The sequence below is a fragment of the Cebus imitator genome, unplaced genomic scaffold (genome assembly GCF_001604975.1).
Source record: "Cebus imitator isolate Cc_AM_T3 unplaced genomic scaffold, Cebus_imitator-1.0 Scaffold110, whole genome shotgun sequence".
In the NCBI taxonomy this organism is placed as follows: Eukaryota; Metazoa; Chordata; class Mammalia; order Primates; family Cebidae; genus Cebus; species Cebus imitator.
Window position 1 is genome coordinate 920,998 of NW_016107425.1, and position 20,370 is coordinate 941,367.

The 20,370-nt window shown below is 44.4% G+C and overlaps 2 protein-coding genes across 2 annotated transcripts in view; one reads left to right on the top strand and one right to left on the bottom strand.

The window, feature by feature from the left end:
- Window positions 1-4,540: 4,540 nt before the first annotated feature.
- Window positions 4,541-6,068, bottom strand: LOC108310962 (phosphatidylinositol 5-phosphate 4-kinase type-2 gamma-like). The gene is given in 2 exon segments (XM_017538168.2): window positions 4,541-5,690; window positions 5,693-6,068. Coding segments are annotated over 2 exon segments (1,260 nt in total). The 3' UTR covers window positions 4,541-4,806.
- A 9,435-nt stretch (window positions 6,069-15,503) lies between these two features.
- Window positions 15,504-20,370, top strand: part of GORASP2 (golgi reassembly stacking protein 2) — a 37,952-nt gene continuing 33,085 nt past the window's right edge. Inside the window, exon 1 of the mRNA XM_017538166.2 lies at window positions 15,504-16,845. Coding sequence (XP_017393655.1) covers window positions 16,783-16,845 — 63 coding nt within the window. The 5' untranslated portion in view covers window positions 15,504-16,782. The remainder of the gene's footprint in view (window positions 16,846-20,370) is intronic.

Sequence of the window (20,370 nt, forward strand, 5' to 3'; positions counted from 1 at the left end):
CGCTGGAGCTGGTTATTCAATTTTCATGTAGTTGTGTGGTTTTGAGTGAGTTTCTTAATCTTGAGTTCTAATTTAATTGCACTGTAGTCTGAGAGACTGTTATGATTTAAATTCTTTTGCATTTGCTGAGGAGTGTTTTACTTCTAATTATGTGATCAATTTTAGAGCGCCAAGTGGTGCCAAAGTGGGCAAAGGACATGAACAGACACTTCTCAAAAGAAGACATTTATGTGGCCAACGAACATATGAAAAAAAGCTCAACATCACTGATCATTAGAGAAATGCAAATCAAAACCACAGTGAGATACCATAACACACCAGTCAGAATGGCGATTATTAAAAAGTCAAGAAACAACAGATGCTTGTGAGGCTACGGAAATAGGAATGCTTTTACACGGTTGAAGGGAATGTAAATTAGTTCAACCATTGTGGGAGATAGTGTGGTAATTTCTCAAAGACCTAGAACCAGAAATACTATTTGACCCAGCAATCCCATTACTAGGTATATATCCAAAGGAATATGAATCATTCTATTATAAAGATATGTGCACGAGTGTATGTTCATTGCAGCACTATTCACAATCACAAACATGGAATCAGTCCAAATACCCAAAAATGATAGACTGGATAAAGAAAATGTGGTACATATACACCGTGGAGCTACTATGTTGTCATAAAAAGGAGCAAGATCATGTCCTTTGCAGGGATGTGGACAGAGCTGGAAGCCATTACCCTCAGCATCCTGCACATGTACCCTGGAACTTACCATTTTCAAAAGTATTTAAAAAAAAACCTCTGTAAAGAAAATGGTCACATAAACTGTAAAAAAAAAAAAAAAACTGTGTTTATATTTATTATTATATTTATTAATAGAACAAGATTTTTGAAGCCAGGCACAGTGGCTGACACCTGTAATCCCAGCACTTTGGGAGGCTGAAGCAGGTGGATCACTTGAGGACGGAAGTCGAGACCAGCCTAGCCAACAGGGTGAAACCCCATCTCTACAAAAAATACAAATATTGGTAGGGCATGGTGGTGCGTGGCTGTAGTCCCAGCTAACTGAGAGGCTGAGGTAGAAAGATCACCTGAGCCCAGGGTTGAGCTGTGATCTCGCCACTGCACTCCAGCCTGGGTGACACAGTGAGACCCTGTGTCAAAAAAAAAAATTTTTTTAAACATGACCCATGAATGACAATTGCATCCCTCACTGATCCCTATTGGTACCATTGTGTGTCTAGTTTATTTCTCTGCAAATTGGGGTAGACCTAACTCTAGAAATTTTGCAACAGTTTAAACTTTCTCCAGCAGTAGTCCACATATTTTTGCTAACACTGGGTTTATCATTAAAATAGTAAGAAAAAAATGGTAGTATCTATTTTTTAAATTTTATTGTGATATACATGAAATATATATATAATTTTTATTATATATGTAAATTTACCACTGAAATGGTTTTAAGCATACAATTTTGTGGGATTAATTACATTCACAATGTTGTGCAATCCGAACACTATTTCCAAAGGTTTTATCTCCCTGACAGGAACTCTGTACTCATTAAGCAATAATGCTCCATTCTCCCCTCTCCCAAACCTCTCATTTACTGTGTCTCTATGAATCTGTTTAGTCTAGGTTGTTCATGAGTGAAATCACACAATATTTGTTTTTGTGTGTCTGGTTTATTTCACTTAGCATAATGTTTTCAAAGCTCATCCATATCTATCCATTCATCTGTTATGGTCAATTTGGTTGTTTCCACCTTTTGGCTATTGTGAATAATGCTGGTATAAACATTCACATATAAGTATCTGTTTGAGTCCCTGTTTTCAAATCCTTTGGATATATTCTCAGGAGTGAAGGTTTGGGGTTACATGGTAATTTTTTTTTTTTTTTTTTTTTAGACAGAGTCTCACTTTGCTGCCCAGGCTGGAGTGCAGAGGCACAATCTCAGCTCACTGCAACCACCTCCTGGCTGGTTTTTGTATTTTTAGTAGAGATGGGGTTTTGCCATGTTGGCCAGGCTAGTCTTGAACTCCTGACCTCAGGTGATCTGCCTGCCTTGACCTCCCAAATTGCCTGGATTACAGGCGCTAGCCACCACACCCAGCCACTGGATTATGTGGTAATTCTAGTTTAACTTTTTGATGAACCACCAAACTGTGTTCCACAATGGCTATACCATTTTACATCCCCATCAGCAATTCATGAGAGTTCCAGTTTCTCCATATCTGCATGAATACTTGCCATTTTTTCTTTCTTTCTTTCTTTCTTTCTTTCTTTCTTTCTTTCTTTCTTTCTTTCTTTCTTTCTCTTTCTTTCTCTTTCTTTCTCTTTCTCTTTCTCTCTTTCTTTCTTTCTTTCTTTCTTTCTTTCTTTCTTTCTTTCTTTCTTTTTTCTTTTCCTTTGGCTTTTGGTTTTGGGCTATTTTAAATAATACCCACCCTAATTCAGCGTGAAGTGGTATCTTACTGGGGTTTGATTAGCATTTCCCTAATGACTAATAATGCTGAACAACTTTTCATGTGCATTTTGGCCATTCATATACCTTCTTTGGAGAACTGTCTGTTTAAATTCTTTGTTTATTTTTTATTGGGTTTTGTCTTTTGGCAATTGAGTTGTAGGAGTTCTTTTTTTTTTTTTTTTTTTTTTTTTTTTTTATTTTTTTTTTTTTTTTTTTTTTTGATTGAATAATTTATTCCCTGTATTATGATAGCAATGGGAGCAAATACACAATTTTTTATTAATAAAACAAAAAAGATGAGAAACAGAAGCAACAAATGAAGACATCCATACTGCCCATAATACATCAGCCATGTGATCAGAAAACCCATTTCTAAAGAACAACAGTTGCTGGTGTCACAAAGTTTTATTGCATTCACTGGGGAAAGGGAGATAGTTGGAATGAAAAAGATCCATCAGTCTCCTGACAGGAAGATGTTATAGGGGCTCCCACCCCTAACTGGGTACTCCTGTTGCTACCTCCTTTGGAGCAGAAGATGAAGAGGAGAAAGAGCTTCTCCCTATTGCCTCATGGCTTCTTGGGAGACAGATCAGTCCAGCCAGATACAGAGCAAAGCAGCTTTGCATCACCACAGGCCAGTTGCTGGTGCCCATCTTAAGGTTTAAAAAAAAAAAAAAAGTAGAAGCTTCAGGGGGATGGAGGATAGCAAGATGAATGGGTGCCTTGGCTCCAGAGGCATTGCAGGGTGGGGAAGACAATGTATCTCATCTCATCAGGGTTCTTAACATTATGAGAATATCACACATCATCAACTCAACTATCTTTGGAGGGGCTGAGTGATTGAGTTATGGCTCTGACTCCTCTCTGGGGGTGGAGAGAATAGATGACAAAGAAGGCCATCTGTCCCCTAAGAGACACAGTAGCAGTATAAGACAGGACAGAAGAGAACAGAACAACAAATCCAACTGGAAAAAGGGTTTAAGAAGGGGTGGGAGAAGGAAGTGTGCTAGGCACACACATCCAGGGAGTAGGGGAGGTTCCCACACTGAGGCCTCCATCCTCTTGAAATGACCAGAATTGATCCAAGTAGAGATATTCCCTTCTTCTGAAAATATACCTTGGGGATGGCTAGGCAGGATGAAAGGAAACTTTTTTTTTTTTTGAGATGAAATTTCACTCTTGTTACCCAGACTGGAGTGCAATGGCACCATCTTGGCTCACCGCAACCTCTGCCTCCTGGGTTCAAGCGATTCTTCTGCCTCAGCCTCCCAAGTAGCTGGGACTACAGGCATGTGCCACCATGCCTGGCTAATTTTGTATTTTTAGTAGAGATGGGGTTTCTCCATGTTGATCAGGCTGGTCTCGAACTCCCGACCCCAAGTGATCCGCCTGCCTTGGCCTCCCAAAGTGCTGGGATTACAGGAGTGAGCCACTGCACCTGGCTGAAAGGAAACTTAACGTGGAGAATGAACCTTACACCCTTGCCCAGAATCCCAGCCTCCAGAACTGGCCACACACCCACTGAAGGGTTCTAGTCCCAGGAGAGGTGCAAGGTTCTAGTGAAGAGCAGCAATAGTCAAATACCTTCCCCCAGGCTTGAATGCTTTTGGCCATCTCTGGGCTCCTGTGTCCAGAAGTAGAGATGGGTGGGGATGGAACTAAGGCGAGGGGAGAGATTACTCCTTCTCCGACAGAGGCCCAATCCAATTCTCTGCATAATCACAAGAATCCTCGTAGGCCCCTCTGTGATGTGCCAGGCTGCTGACCCACTCTCCACCCCACCTGTGTAGGGCTGGCCATATTCCATCGTGTGTGTGCATGCCTGTACCCACATCTGTAGTATCTTGACTGTCCTCCATCCTAGGGCTCACCAGGAGGGAAGCATGCCATAGTGAGTTCTATAAAGTTATCAGCAAAATTCAGATGCTTTTAGTTCATCCCACACAGCAAAGTGCATTCAGAGTAGTTGCTTGAGCCAGGTCCATCTGTCCAGTCAGGTCCTGAAGATGGTAAACAACCCCCTTCCCCCAGCTCCTATATCATAGAAACAACAGGAGATTTTACAAAGATCAAGGCACTTGGGAGAGAATCAACAATAACATTCTAATAATACAAGCAGACTTCTTGGGGGGAGGGAGAGAGGGGAGAAAAATGGGCAAAGGGGAGAAAGGACAACGTATTTCTGAGGGTCAGAAGCCTACTAAACAGGATGGAGTTATCTGGATGGAAGGAGCCTGCAGCCTGAATTTAGCAAAAGAAGAAGAGATGTGGTGGCTAGAATATCCACAATTCCCCCCAGCCTCTCAGAATCCTACCACCTTGAACATCAGGGAGAGTCGGGCAGTCTCTTAGGCAAAGATGTTGGTAATAAAATCCAGAAATCGCTTAGCATACTGCTCCAGATGGACAGTAGAGATCTCTGCCCCAGCCCCATGCTTGACAGTTTTAGCTGCATGAGCTGCTTTCTTCTTGGCATCATACTGTGTAAGGATGTCAATGAGGCCCATGAAATAGACCTCCTTCTGGGGGGCTCCTTCAGCACTCCGGATGGCGTAGACATCAATGAAAGACTCAAAGTCTCCTGGGCCAAGGGGCCGATGGGAATGGATGTAGCCTCCGACACCCTCTGGGGAGGTGCCGTAGGAGCCCACCAGAGCAGGAGGTCCAGTGAGACTGCAGTCCCCATCCACCTCTGACTCATTCTCCCGCGCGGGCCCCTCCTCCTCTGGTTCAGAGCCCCGAATGATGTCGTGGATGCCCAGCAGAAGGCTATAGTCCATGATCTTCAGCTGCACTAGAAACTCCACATCTCTCTTTAGCTTCTCCAGAAATATTTTCTTCTCCTTTTCACCAATATATACTTTCTGGTTCTTGCTGAGAAAGTCTATATCCTTAAGCGTGGACAATTCTTTAATCTTTTCTTTGTCGCTGGCTTCCCGGGACACTAGGGAACCCTTGAGGTCATACTTCCTGTGAACAGGAAGACAGTGGCTAAACATACTGCGCATCACAAGCATGTAGCTGTCTGCATTGTCCACACTGACTCGGTACATCCCCAGGAACTGGGGCAGAAGCGTGTTGCCATGGCACTTCACAATGTACTGATGATAGTTGGAGAGGTTGCTATGCATGTCAGCAATGTCTTCACTGGATACTTCTTTGATGACCAGAGTCCGATCGTAGGAGATAAGGAAGCGACCATCACTGCCTTCACTTTTGCTGAGGGGTTTCAGGTAAGGGACACCAAGTAATCTTGGTCATCAATGCCAAATCGATGACGGAGGTTCCTGAAGACATGGGGACAATACTCCTTGAACTTGAAATGACTGGGTAGATTTTCCCTGTGGAAAAGGTGATTGTTGACCTTGATCTTGGAGCGGCCTTTAAAGTCATCTGGCAGCAGCATCACCGGGGGAGGCACCTGGCTGAGCTCATTGATCTAGTGGGCTACGCCCCACAGGAACACACCCACCAGTGGGTCTGCCACCCGGAACACCTTCACCTTCTGCTGCACGAAATGCTTCTTCTTGGTTTTGGAGGCGAAGCCGAAACCTGTACGGGGGCCTGCTGTCGCCGCCCGTACGGTGCCCGGTGGGACAGAGGACGCCATAGTCTCCCGCGCAACCGACCGAGTGGAAACCCGAGCCGGCCGCGATCCAGGCGCCCGACCCCGGAAGCGGCGCTCGCCTGCGCTGCTGTCACGTGACCGGAGGCCGCACAACGGACGCGCGAGCAGGGCCGGCTGTAGGAGTTCTTTATGTATTCTGAATGTTAAACTTTTTTTTCAGATACATTATTTTGTTTTCTCTTACTCTTTTTTTTTTCTTTAAAGACAGAGTCTTGCTCTGTCACCCAACCTAGAGGGCAGTGGTACAATCATAGCTCACAATAACCTTGGGATCACTTTAACTCTTGGGCTCAAGGGATCCTTCTGCCTCAGCCTTCTAAGTAGCTAGGACTACAGGTGCACATCACCATGATTGGCTAATTTTTAAATCTTTTGTGGAGATGGGATCTGGCTATGTTGCCCAGGCTGGTCTTGAGCTCTTGGCCTCAAGTGATCCTCCTACCTCAGCCACCCAACGACGTGCTGGGATTACAGGCATAAGCCACTGAGCCCAACCCATTTTCTCCTATTATACATGTTGTCTTTTCACTTTTTTCATAATGTCCTTTGATGTGCAAAAGTTTTTCATTTTGACAAAGTGCAATTTATCTATTTTTGTTGTTGTTGCCTGTGCTTTTGGTATCATACCTAAGAATCTATTTCCAAATCCAAAGTCATGAAGGTTTCCCAATATGTTTTTTTCTAAGAGCTTTATGGTTTTAACTCTTATACTTAGGTTATTAATCTATTTTGAGTTACTTTTCATATGTAGAGTGTGGTAGGAATCCAACTTCATTCTTTTGCATGTGGTTCTCCAGTTGTCCCAGCACAATTTGTTGAAGAGATTATTCCTTTGCCATTGAATAAACTTGGCATCCTTGTCAAAAATCAATTGGCCATGGATGTGTGCATTTCTTTCTGGAGTCCCAATTCTAATTTATATTTCTATTATTATGTTAGTATCATGTTTTGATTAATATATTTTTGTAGTAAGTTTTGAAATCAAGAAGTATGAGTCCTCTGATTTTGTTCTCTCTCTCTCTCTCTCTTTTTGAGACAGGGTCTCACTTTGTCACCCAGACTGGAGTGTAATGATGTAATCATGGCTTACTGAAGCTTTGACCTCCTGGGCTCAAGCCTCAGCCTCCTGAATAGCTGAAACTACAGGCATGTGCCACCATGCCTGGCTAATTTTTTGATTTGTGTGTGTGCGAGTGTGTGTGTGTGTGTGTGTGTGTATGTGTGGAGATGAGGTCTCACTACATTGCCCAGGCTGGTCTTGAACTCCCAGGCTCACGCAATCCTCTACCTCAGACTCAAAGTACTGGGATTACAGGCATAAACCACCACTCCCAACTTTTTTTCTTGAGAATTATTTGGTAATTGTGGGAGGTGGGAGGGGGTCTCTTGCAATTGCATATAAATTGAATATCAGCTTTTCCATTTCTGCAATAAAAGGCTGTTGGAATTTTGATAGATATTGCAGCAAATCTTTAGATTACTTTGAGTAGTGTTGCTACCTTAACAATATTGTCTTCCAATCTAGAAACATGGGATTTTTTTTTTCATTTAATTAGGTCTCCTTTAATTTCTTTCAGTAATATTTTATAGTTTTCAATATAGGTAGAACCTTTTTTTTTTTTTTTTTTTTGAGGCATCGTTTCACTCTTGTTACCCAGGCTGGAGTGCAATGGTGTGATCTCAGGTTACCATGACCTCCATCTCTTGGGTTCAAGCAATTCTCCTGCCTCAGCCTCCTGAGTAGCTGGGATTTCAGACATGTGCCACCATGCCTGGCTAATTTTGTATTTTTAGTAGAGACAGGGTTTCTCCGTGTTGGTCAGGCTGGTCTCGAACTCCCAACCTCAGGTGATCTGCCTGCCTTGGCCTCCCAAAGTGCTGGGTTTATAGGCGTGAGCCACTGCGCCTGGCTGGTAGAACCTATTTTAATTGACTTTAAATTTTTTTTCTGGAGATACTTGCCTTTTTTCATATTTCTATTGACTATCTGATTTCATCTTCTATAATTACTTGTTTGAATTCTTTGCCTTACTGCCTCTTGAGATGGTACCTTTTCCTTATAAATTTGCCTTCCTAGTCTTTCTCCTTCAAGTCATTTATCGTTTTGTCATCTGTAGGTTTCATATATGTATTAAGAATATTTTCTCCCATTCTGTGACTTTCCATTTTTAACAATTGTCTTCTGAAGAGAAAAAGCATTAAATTTTGGTAAGTCAACTTACTGTGTTTTTTGAGACCTTTTTATAAATCTTTTCCAAATCCAAATTGCTAAGATGCCCTTCTAGTTTTTCTTCTTGCAGTTTTATAGCTTTTGTTTTTACATTTGGGTAAAAAAAAATGGTCTAGGATCCATTTCAAGTTAATTTTTATGTGGTGTGGGAAGAGCTGAGGTTTATATTTTGCATTTGGCTATCCAATTGTTCCAGGATGATTTGTAGGGAAAAATATTTCTTTCCATCTATTCACTTTGGTAACTTCATGCCATAGCTGAAAGGAATGCACTAAGGTCACCCTCCCCCTAAGAGGTTGATGTCCAGCCTGACAACATTCCTGTAGACGTTACCTTAAATGCTCAAAGAGAAGTCCTATGCACAGTTCCACTGAAATGGCACCAGTGTGCCCTACAGTGTCCTGATCAGCCTCTAGGAGGTAGAACCTGAGACCATGGGGTCAATTCCATTCTTTACAACTAGCTAAATAATTTTCCCTTCCTTAATTCATTCTTTTTCTCCCTTTCTCATTCACTCTATCCCCAACATGACCCTCATTTTCCTCTAGGTGCTATGTGGCTACACTGTGAACATTTGTACCATGGATAGTCAAGTGATCCCTTCACCCTGCAATGATGGCATGAAAAGACTCTGTAGGGAAGAGCTTCTTTTCCCTAGGGTATGCACCCAGTGGGAAGAGCTCATTGTGGAGCTTAGTTTACTTCCAGACAGATTAATACTAAACATACAACAAAGCTGCTTATAAACAGTTAAATACAGGTTTTTGTATGAACATTTTGGATAGAAATTTATCTTCTCTAAATATCTAGGAGTGAGATCACTGGATCATATATTAAGTGTTTAACTTCATAAGAAACTGCCAAACTGTTCTCCAATGTGGCTGTACCATTTTCACCAGCAATGTTCACACATTCTAGGTGCTCTGCATCCTTGCTAGTGCTTAGTATTGTCAGCTTTTTAAAATTTATTTTATTTTTTGAGACAGCGTCTCCTTCTGTCATCCAGGCTGCAGTGCGGTGGTGTGAACATGGATCACTGCAGCTTCAAACTCCTGGGCTCAAGCTGTCCTCCCACCTCAGCCTCCCCAAGTGCTAGGATTACAGGCATGAGCCACTGCACCTGGCCAGCTCTTTTTATTTTAGCTGCTCTAACAGATGAGTAGTGGTATCTCATTGTGGTTTTAATTTTTATTTCCCTAAAGCTAATGTTAAGGAGTTCGAGACCATCCGGGGCAAACTAGCAAGATCTCTCTCTCTCTACTAAAATTTTTTTTAATTTACAATTATTCCAAAATCAACATTTTGTCTAAAAAATAAATACAAAAAAAGTTTGACAATAAAGGTGATGGAAATGACAAAGATATATAAGAAACTGAGCACAATTTGGGCCTTTGTGGCCAAGTCTGATTGCTAAGAGGATTCCTCCCAGTTCTAGAGATTCTTATTCATTATCTGATTACCCATGAAAGAGAAGAGGTTTATTAAACATTGCTCTAATGGGGAAGTTCTAAAACGTGTGTTTAGAATCACCTGGAAACTAATGACAAATACTGGGACCCAGGCTCATCGAAGTAGACTAGCATTTGTACTTCTGTATTTTACCAGATTCCCTGGTGAACCTGATACATACCCCAGCTTGAGAACCACTGGTCTGGTGCTTTTCTGTTGACATTGTTGCAGGATCCTTATGGTGTTGCTTTGACAGCCGGAAACCTCTGTGATCAGCAGCACCTCTGCTTGAGTTTTGCTTGCACCTGCTGGGCTCGTTCTGCTCACTCAGCCTGGCAGGCTGCACTTGGCTCATGCTACTGGCCTGGATCCCACACCTGCCAAGGGTGAGCCAGGTGTGGAGCAGCAAGGGGTGTGTGAGTGAGTGAGCATGGGGTCTGGCCTCTTTGTACAGCCAGGCACACTGGCTGCTGTGACAGGGTGGGCAGCTCCAAGCACTGGGACAGGCACCAGCTCCATGCGAGGCCGCAACTGGACCAGACATACCACAAGTGGCTTCCACTGTGGGTACCAGCATCTAGAAGAGGGGAGTCTGGTGGCATCCAAAAGCTCAGAGACATCAGGAAACACAAGGCCCCAAAGGGGGTGTTACAGTATGTCACAGCCCTGGCTCAGGGAGCCCTGAGGTCTGGACTCCCAGAAGGGCCACAGCTCTTCTCGCCTTGTTGCCCACAGCATGGTGAGTGGGGGTGGGGTGTGTGTTTTGGAGGTCATGTTTCAGCTATTTGTGTTACAGCTCTTTCAGTCCTGCCACCACACTCTGGCCCACAGCTCTGGGCTAGCCTGGCCCCACTGCTGCTTCCTGTCACATAGGGCGGCTGCCTGGTACCAGTGGAGGATGGGAGGGCTACAGTGTTGCAGCCCCTTTAGCTCCCACCATAGCTCAGGGAGCCAGCCAGGGAAGTGTTACAGCTCCTTTCTCTCCTGCCATTTGGTGGGTCCTGTGTTCTTGTCACACATCCAGGAAGAATGAGGTTGCATGGGCAACTGGAGGGTAATCAAGGCAGAGAAGAGCTTTACTGGGATACTGAACAGCTCAGCAGAGAGGAGACCCAAACTGGGTAGCCCCTATTCACAAGCAGGTAATCCTGATGAGTCTCTGAGTCTGGCTGAGTCTGTGGTTTTTATGTACTCAGTAGGGAGGAAATACATGCTGATTGGTCCATGGAAAAGGTATCATCCAACTGGCCGAAAGACATCAAGGAAGTTCTCTCTCTGGGTCATGAACTCCACCTGGAGCTGGCAGTAGGTCCCCCAGGTTTCGGGGCATCCCTGGCTTGACAACAGGGTTTCATCAGGAACCTGCCTCTTCCCACCTAGGAATCTGTCTCTATCTCCCGCCACCATCAACATGCCATTTGTGGTGCCTAGACTGTCTGCACCAAGGGGCACGTGCAGGCCTGTGTCAAACCTCATTCAGCACCCCAGCCTTGTTCCCATGCTCACTGGTGCCTAAAGTCTGAAGGGGGCCAAGGCAGCAGAGGGCTGGTGCCTCAGTACTGCCCCAAGCACACACACACCTGGCTGGGTTGCAACAGTGCCTGGGCTTGACCACAACTTTGTTCTACACCAGAGTGGGTGCTGGGGATATGGAGAGGCCAGGGAGTGGGAGAAGGCACTTCTGAGCTTGTGGGGGAAGGGGGCTTCCTGGGCCTCTGAGAGTGTTGGGATTTCTGAGTCTGGAGCCATAGCTGGGCAGCTACAGCTGCACCCAGGAGTTGGTGGGCTCCTACCCACCAACTCCATAGGGAACAGGGGCTCCCATGAGGATCACCCATTCCTGGCCCCCAACGGGCTCCAAGGAGTGCGCAGCCCTGGCCACACCTCCCCTAATACAGCTGGCGTACTTGCAATGGCCACTCCATACAGGCTGCCACTGCCATCAGCATGACTATTAACATGACCATTCACTCACTCAACAGCCATTTATTGAGCAACTGTTATGTGCCAGCTCTTTGTTACTACTAAGAGTACAGTAGTAGACACTCAGGCAAAGTCCATGCCCTAATGGAGCTTACATTATAATATGCAAATAAATGTACACTGACTGAGTCTCTCCTTGTATTTCCCAGTTCCAAGTCCCCAAAGAGAAAAACTGATTGGTATAGCTAGTCACTACCATCCATTTGTGGCAGGTAGGACCTTTTCTAAAGGCCACCTCATTCAGTGTGGGTGTTGACTGCCTGTATGTCAGTGTTCCCCTCCAGTCCAGTCAGCTGTGATTGAGAGTGCATGGCACATAACATGGTCTCTTAGGTGGTCTCATGTGCTTTGCTCCCTCAGCAAAACATGCTAGGCTAGGAAACCCTCCCATGTCTGCCCTATCCAATGTGATTCTTACCCAGATATGGTAGGAACCAAACTTTCTCAGGGCCTTCTGAAGGCAAAAAGATAAAGCTGCACTAGCCAATACCAAGTTGAGTATCACTAATCTGAAAATCCAAAATGCTCCATTTCAAAACTTTTTGAACACTGATATGATATTCAAAGGAAATGCTTATTGGAGCACTTTGGATTTTAGATTTTTGGGTTAGAGATTCTCAACCAGTAATGTTCCAAAATCCAAAATCCAAAATCCCAAGCATTTCAGATAAGGGATATTTGATGCGTATGATAAAAATGAACCCTCCATCATGAACCACTTATTTACAAGAACTCAGAATTGGCCAGGTGGGGTGGCTCACACCTGTAATCCCAACACTTTGGGAGGCTGAGGTGGGCAGATTGCTTGAGGCCAGGAGTTTGAGACCAGCCTGGCCAACACAACAAAAACTCATCTTTAATAAATATACAAAAATTATCTGGGCATGGCAGTGCATGCCTGTAATCCTGGCTTCTTAGGAGGCTGAGACACCAGAATCGCTTGAACCCAGGAGGTAGAGGTTGCAGCAAGTTAAAATTGTGCTACTACATTTCATCCTGGGTGACAGAGTGAGAATCTGTCAAAAGGAAGGAAGAAAGGAAGGCAGAAGGGAGGGAGAGAGGGAGGAAGGGAGGGAAGGAAGGAGGGAGGGAGGGAGGGAAGGGAAGGAGGGAGGGAGGAAGGGAGGGAGGGAGGGAGGGAGAGAGAGAGGAAGGAAGGAAGGAAAAAAGGAAGGAAGGGAGGAAAAAAGGAAGGAGGGAGAAGGGAAGAGGAAGGGGAAGGGAAAGGGAGGGAAAGAAAGGAAGAATTCAGAATTAATGAAACTCAGAATACACACCAAATTGAGTGTTAGATGCTTCTTCCAGAAAAATAGATGGCTTCTCGTTTGATTTTTTAGCCTGTAGACATTTGCTTTTGCTGGACTTCGTTTTTCTGCTGTTTCTGAAGTTTCAAAATACCAACCTGCCCATAGCAGATTCTTACTCCAGTTGAGGCTGATTTGACACTAATCTCCCATGTGTTCCCTCCATCATGTTGTATTATTTATATTAGCTTTGGCACCTTCCTTGAGATTTTATTCTTTGCCTTCTGTTGGAGTGTATTCCCCAACTAAAAGAGGAAGACAACTGGCACCAGGAAAAGTGGGGCAACCGTTCTCACATTTTCTCAGTCCCAAACCAGGTGGGCCCTGTACCTCACCCCCAACCGACTGCCGCTAAAGAAATAACACAGGTTTTTACCATTACCCTGGGGATTAGGGAAAAAAAGAAAAAATAACACAGATTTTGATGAGACACAAACAGTAGCCACAGAGGTAACTTATTAACTGATTCTGAAAAAGAAAAGGCTTTAAAGCTATTCATAAAACACAGTCAATTCAAATCAACAAACAGTACTACCATGTTCCCAACACTCAACCAGGAACTGGGGATCTGAAGATGAAAACACATGATCGGCTGGGCGCGGTGGCTCACACCTATAATCCCAGCACTTTGGGAGGCTAAGATGGGAGGATCATGTGAGCCCAGGAGTTCGAGACAAGCCTGGGCAGCAGAGTGAGACCTCATCTCTGCAAAAATCAAAAAGTTAGCCAGGTGTGCTAGCGCTTGCCTGTAGTCTTAGCTACTCAGGAGGCTGAGGCAGGATGATCATTTGAGCTCAGGAGGTGGAGGCTGCAGCAAGGTGTGATCATACCACTGCACTCCAGCCTGAGAGAGTGAGACCCATAGAAAGAAAGGAGAGAGAGAGAGAGAGAGAGAGAGAGAGAGACAGAGAGAGAGAGAGGAAGGAAGGGAGGAAGAAAGGAAGGAAGGAAGGAGAGAGGGAGGGAGGGTAGAAGGAAGGAAGGAAGGAAAGAGAAAAGAGAAAAGCAGAGAGGCGAAGAGAAGAAGGAAGGAAGGAAGGAGAAAAGAAAAGAAAGAGAAAAGCAAGTAAGCAAGAAAGGAAGGAATGAAGGAAGGAAGAAAGGGAGAAAGAAGTAAAGAAAAAAGAAAACCATATGGTCCTTACTCTCAATGAATGGACCATAAAAAGTGGAAGACAGGCCTGTGATGATGATGATGATGTTATAGAAATGAAGGAACTAAGTGTTCCACAAACTCAAGGCAAGGAGAGAGTCACTCTGACCTTAAGGATAAATAACTAATATTTGAGATGGGCCTTAAAGGATTAGAGTTTTTTCAAAGTTAGGATTTTTGTAAGTGGAAAATGTAAGGAAGGGCATTCCAGAAGTAGGGAATAGCATGAATAAAATCAAGAAGGTAGGAAAGTAAATGACTTGTGTGGAGGATAGCAAGCAACCACTCATGAAGCTGAAACATACAGTACAGCTCTGAGGAAGGGCTGGACTTGCCCGCGGACTACCAATGATCCACATCCTGGCTTCTACAAGCCGTGCCTGGCATCAGACACACGGGAGACAACTGGTCCAAAAATTTTGACCACTGAACATGGCAACAGCTTATGAAATTCTCATGAAGATGGTTATAATCGCCAAGCAGAATGAGAGCATTATAATTAGATCTAGTTCTTTTATTTATTCTCTTGAATTAAATTTATTAATTTGTTGAATTAGCTGCTAGGCACTGTGGTAAATATCAAGAACACAGAGCCGACTCCCCTGCAGACCCTGTCCTTGAGGAGCCTAATAACTGGAGATCTCATTTATGTATTTATGTATTTATTAGGCTTTCTAAAAGCCCACTTATTGATAGCAAAGAAAATTATTTTTAAATTTTAAATAATATTTTCTTATTACAAAAGCAGTTCATGAGTATCATAGTATATGGAACGAGCCCAAAACAAAACATCTCTGTCACCACCCAGAGGTCACCATTGTAACCCTTGGTTCATCTTCTCCTCCCACATCTTCATATACATACATGTATATTAATCTGTATTTTGAGGACATGTTTTGCATATCGTTTAAGATACATCCTGTCCTGTAATCAGCTTTTTAAAAGACAATAGGCCAGGCGCGGTGACTCAGGACTATAATCCCAGCACTTTGGGAGGCCGAGGTGGGTGGATCACGAGGTCAAGAGATCGAGACCATCCTGGTCAACATGGTGAAACTCCGTCTCTACTGAAAATACAAAAAAATTAGCCGGGTATGGTGGCGCAGCCTGTAGTTCCAGCTACATACTCGGGAGGCTGAGGCAGGAGAACTGCTTGAACCCAGGAGGCGGAGGTTGCGGTGAGCCGAGATCACGCCATTGCACTCCAGCCTGGCTAACAAGAGCGAAACTCCGTCTCAAAACAAAACAAAACAAAACACAAAGACAATAATTTCCATATTTCTATATGAATACTTCTAATACTCAGCACATATTCAAATTTCACCAAATGAGCCAAAAATGTCCTTTACGCCTATTTTTCCCAGTTGGCCCCCAACTCAAGCCCTTGCACTGTGTCTCTTGGTTATGTTCTTCGTGTTCCTTTTAATCCAGCATAGACCCTTTCATAGGATTCTGACCCGATAAGGAGAACTGGCCAGCTGTCCCGAAGGAAGGCCCATCTCCTGTATTTGCCTGGTTCCCTGTGGTGTCATTTTACTTGCTCCTCAATTCCCCTGACTTCCTGTAAATATCAAACTAAAGATGCCATAGAGGCAAGTTAACCATCTTGGGCTAATCCTTCATGGGTGGCTGCATGCACTTACGTTGCTCACTTCGGAATCCACATCATACCTGGTTGACGCACCGTTAGTCCAACTGACCACAAGGCAACTGGGGGTTTCAGAGGGAGTACACGTCAGGGGCTAAAGCAGCAACGGAATCCGACAACGGAATAATCCTCAATGTGACCTGGCTACCTGAAGGAGGTGGGACGGGGAACCGAGCAGCAGCAGGTGGTGGAACGCCAGGGAAATCCAACCGTGCTTCCCACACTGGCGTCGCTCTGACTGTGACCAATCCTCTAATCTTATTCTCACAACTAGGGAGGGAGAGGAAAAAAAAAAAAACCCAAACAAAAAAAAATTGGTAGGTGACTCTGTGACACCTATGTTTTATAAAGGGAACGTTTCCTTTTATAAAATATAGCTGAGGAGATGCGGTGTGCAGTCCACAGAGGGCCACTGTTCCCCTCGGCTGCACACTCTGGGGAAAGACCTTTACACCCGGAGAACAGAGGGCTGAGTTCGCTCCTGTTCAGGAGCACGCTTTTCCTTGCCTCTGGCCACCAGGGGGAGCTGCAACCAAGTAACTGTTCTTTCGAGCGAGCGGGAACGCGTCTGCATAAATCTGGTCCAATCCAGGGCCCCGTAGCAAGGCGCCAAAGCTGAGGGAAGCGCATTTCTGTTCTCTCGCGAGCACGACGAAGCGCCTCCTCGTCCTCCCGCGGCCCTCCCTCTCCGCCCTCCCGGCCCGCGTGCGCTGGGGCCCCTCCCGGTGGCTCGCGGCAGGTGGCGCTGTCTGCGGCGTCGCAGCTGCCAGGGCTGCAGCGGAGACGATTTCCCGGCTGGCTGTGCGGCCCGGCTCTCCGGCGGCAGCGAGTGCCACGTCCCAAGTGCTACGCGGAGGAGCAGGGCGGGCGGTGCGCAGGGGGCGGGAGCAGAGCGGAGCCCGGCTTGGCCACACCGATCGCCCGCCGCCATGGGCTCCTCGCAGAGCGTCGAGATCCCAGGCGGGGGCACCGAAGGCTACCACGTCCTGCGGGTAAGGGCTCCGACGGCGGCCCGGAGCTGCGGGCTGGAGGCGGGGCCGGCGGCGGGGAGGTGGAGGCCCCCTTGGGCTCCTTCACGGGGCAGCCAGGCCCGACCTCACGAAGGAGCGGCGGCCGCGGGCGCTGCTTTGGCGGAGGCTGGTGCCGGAGGCCGCTTGCATCCCGCTTCCGCAGAGCGCCCTGGGTCTGGGGTCCGCGGCTGAGGACCGGCTAGAGCGACTCGGCCGGGGGACGGCCCTGAGAAGGGGGACATCCTTGCCCTCCTTCCGCACGGCCTTCTTCCCCTTCCACCCCCTCGTTTTTAGCTTCCAAAGTTAGGAAGGGCGTGGGGGCAACCTCTCCCAAGAGGTGACTGTGAAGGCAGCCTTTGCGCTTTCCTAGGAGAGGGATTCTGACCCGCAGTCCGGAGGCGGGGCCTGCGGCGGCAGGTGTTAAGTCACCTCGGTGCCGGCCAAGTGGCCAGAAGGGTCAGCGGGGCAGGAGATGGAAAACGAAATGGGCTGGAAGTAGGTTCGACAGACTTAGACTTGATTTTGACAAGATTTTGCCTCTTCTGTGCCACTCCTGACCCTCCCAACTCTCCTCCTCCAAGATTTCCTGGAGTGGGAACTTCCGTTCTGTTCCGACTGCTGAGGGTGTGGTGCAGATTGAGGTTTAGGTCCCCGGTGGTAAAGAGGTAATGCAGAGGAGTATTTTATATTAAAAAAAAAAAAATCACAGTAAATAAAGGAAAGCAACCCTAGCTTAGCTGCCAGCACACAGAGAAACATAGTATCTGAAAAGGCGTTAGCTAAGCCCCTACCTGTGAACGGCCTGGGCCTGCGTGGTCCAAAGCAAGTGGTCTTTTCCTCATGGAATCCGGTGGCTTTAGAAGTAGCATTGATGGTTGTGTGCTGTGAAACCTGTGTGAGTGTTAACATGATGAACTGTCAACAGAGTGTCCCCAGCGTCTAGCGCCATTTAGGGGTGTAATAGAGTGTCACTCAATATTAGCTCCTCACAGGCAAGAACGTTTTCTCTGAAAGTAAGAGAGTGCATTTCCTGGTGCTACCTTCATTTCCTGCCCTGGGTCCCATGTTTTACGTGAGACAACATTCTTAAATTGTCCAGCTGCTGGACAAGGCTGAGACAGATCATCTTTCTGATCTTCAGGATTATCCTGTCTATTGCCTTTCCATTACACTAAAAATTCCTCCTCTAGCCATACTCCTGGTAGGAAAGGGTGATTTTTTTATTTTCCCAAAAGGAAAAGGGCGCCTATAAATAAACCGTATTCTTTTTCTATCCCCTTCAGCTAACCAAACCCTCAAGTGCCACACTAAGAGAGGAAATGGAAGGAGAATTGTCAGTTCCCAGATGTGAGGTGAAAGCTGTGCTTTTGTTTCTATTGTCTGATTTTGAGTTCTCTACCCTGGAGTGTTACCCAGTATTACCAGCTGTTTCTCACAGTGGCTGATTGTGGTCATGAATCCTTGGAGATTCGTGATATTTTTACAATACATGCACTCAGGGAAACTCAGTAAAACACGTTAGTGTTAATAAGCAAAAAAAAAGTCTGGAGTGTTTGAAAGAAAGCCATACACATCAAAAGGATTCCAACTTAAGGACTTCATTCCAACATAAAACAAGTTTGTATTTTCTTTATGTGAGTGCACTCAAGTAAATCAGGGTTCATACATATTCAGTAGCGCAGATGTGTTATTAATCTATAAATCTGATTTTTAGAAACACTAGGGACAACCTTAGTTACCAGTCTGCATCTGGAGCATTAATGTTGCACATGGTGAAATAATTCTTATTTAGTTAGACTTTTATTAAAGAGAGCTTTAAAATAGTAATAATCTAGTTTAGGAGAATTTTGTTTCTGAGTTCCTAACCCCCTCTGCCTCTGATTCTGTAATTGGTTTTCTTATCTTTGTTTTTAGAGGGAAAAGTGCTATGTTAAATCTTAACATGTAAAAATGTCTTCCTTTCATTTGTTACTGCCTAAATGGACAGCGATATGTTTCATTGTTAGATTACCGAGCTTGTAAACCGGAGTAACCGGCAGGAAGTTTTTGAATAAAGTCACCCATATTCGACAAGTTCTAGAATGATTTAATTAGAAGTTAGTTTTCTTGAATAACCAATTCCCTGGCCATTTCCTTATTGTAGTAAAAACTTATATGACTGGCTTTTGAAATATCAATTATAATATCTATATCCACTGCTGTCTTATGATTTTACGAGTCCCTATAATTCAGATAGATTGAACTTTCCATATTTTTCATTATTTTTCAATGTCCATCTAAAAATCTTTAGGGGACAGCCTTGAAATGGATTCAGAAGTTCGGTTATGAGCAATGTGGTTCTTTTTTATATGTTTTCTATTTATGTATGAGTGCGTATTTTCATGATTGGGATTATATTCAACTTCATATCCCCACTACAGAGGTAACCACTGTGGACAGTTTCTTACATAGCCTTTCAGATATATTTTATGCTTTTAAAAGAATCTCTTCTCACACCCTTCTCTCTGTTTCTCTTTGTTACCTTGGAATCATATGATCCATGCTGTTGCACACCTCAGTCTTCTCAGGTGATGACCTATCTTGGCAGTGTTTCTATAGCAGCAAGTGGAGATCTGCCTCATGCTTTTAGTTAGCTCATGGTAGTCTGTTGTACTATAGTTTGGTTAAGCAGTACTTCCTGGTGTTGAACATTTGGTTTTCTAGTCTTCTGTTGTTATAAGTACATATTTACAACTTGAAATTCTACTTTTTGTTTTCACATAAAATACATACTTTTCCCAATTACTGTATTGAATTTTAATGGTAGCTGCCTATATAAATGTTGATCTTCATCTTAGTAAATAACTACATTGTTTTCTGATTGTCAGCATGTGTCCATTAGAGAATATTTGAATAAGGTTAAAAAGTACAGCAAAGAATTTAAATTACCTGTAATCTCGCCATCTAAAGTCAAATACTGTTGAAGTATTTTTCTTTGTCTTTTTTTTTTTTCCTGGGCCTAACATCACCCCTTAGCCATGTTTCACAAAGATTTTGAATGATGTGACATATTCAAGGACTATATGGCCAAAAGTTATCGTAAGAGGATAACAATACAACCAAGATATCCAACAGCTGAGGAATCGTTAAACTAATCAGGGCCTAACCGCAGACAGAATGCTAAACATTCACTCAAAATTGTGTTTCAAACACCCTGTGTATGTGCAGGTGCATTTGAGCACTCAGGAAAATAAAGCTGAAAGGTAATAAACCAGGATGTCTGAAAAATTATTATTGGATGCTGACGTTTTTTTCTAACATTAATGTATTTTCTAGGATTTCTGAAGTGATCATTAAATACTTACATAGACACCAAAAATATAGTTACAAAAAGTTACTTTTAAAAAAGAAGTGGACTCCTAGTGGAAGATTTCAAAATTTGTGTAGAAGTCTTCTTCTAAAAATAACGTATTTCAGATTTTCCCTTGTACAGTGGGTCAGATTCTGTGCTCACCATGAAGGGCACTT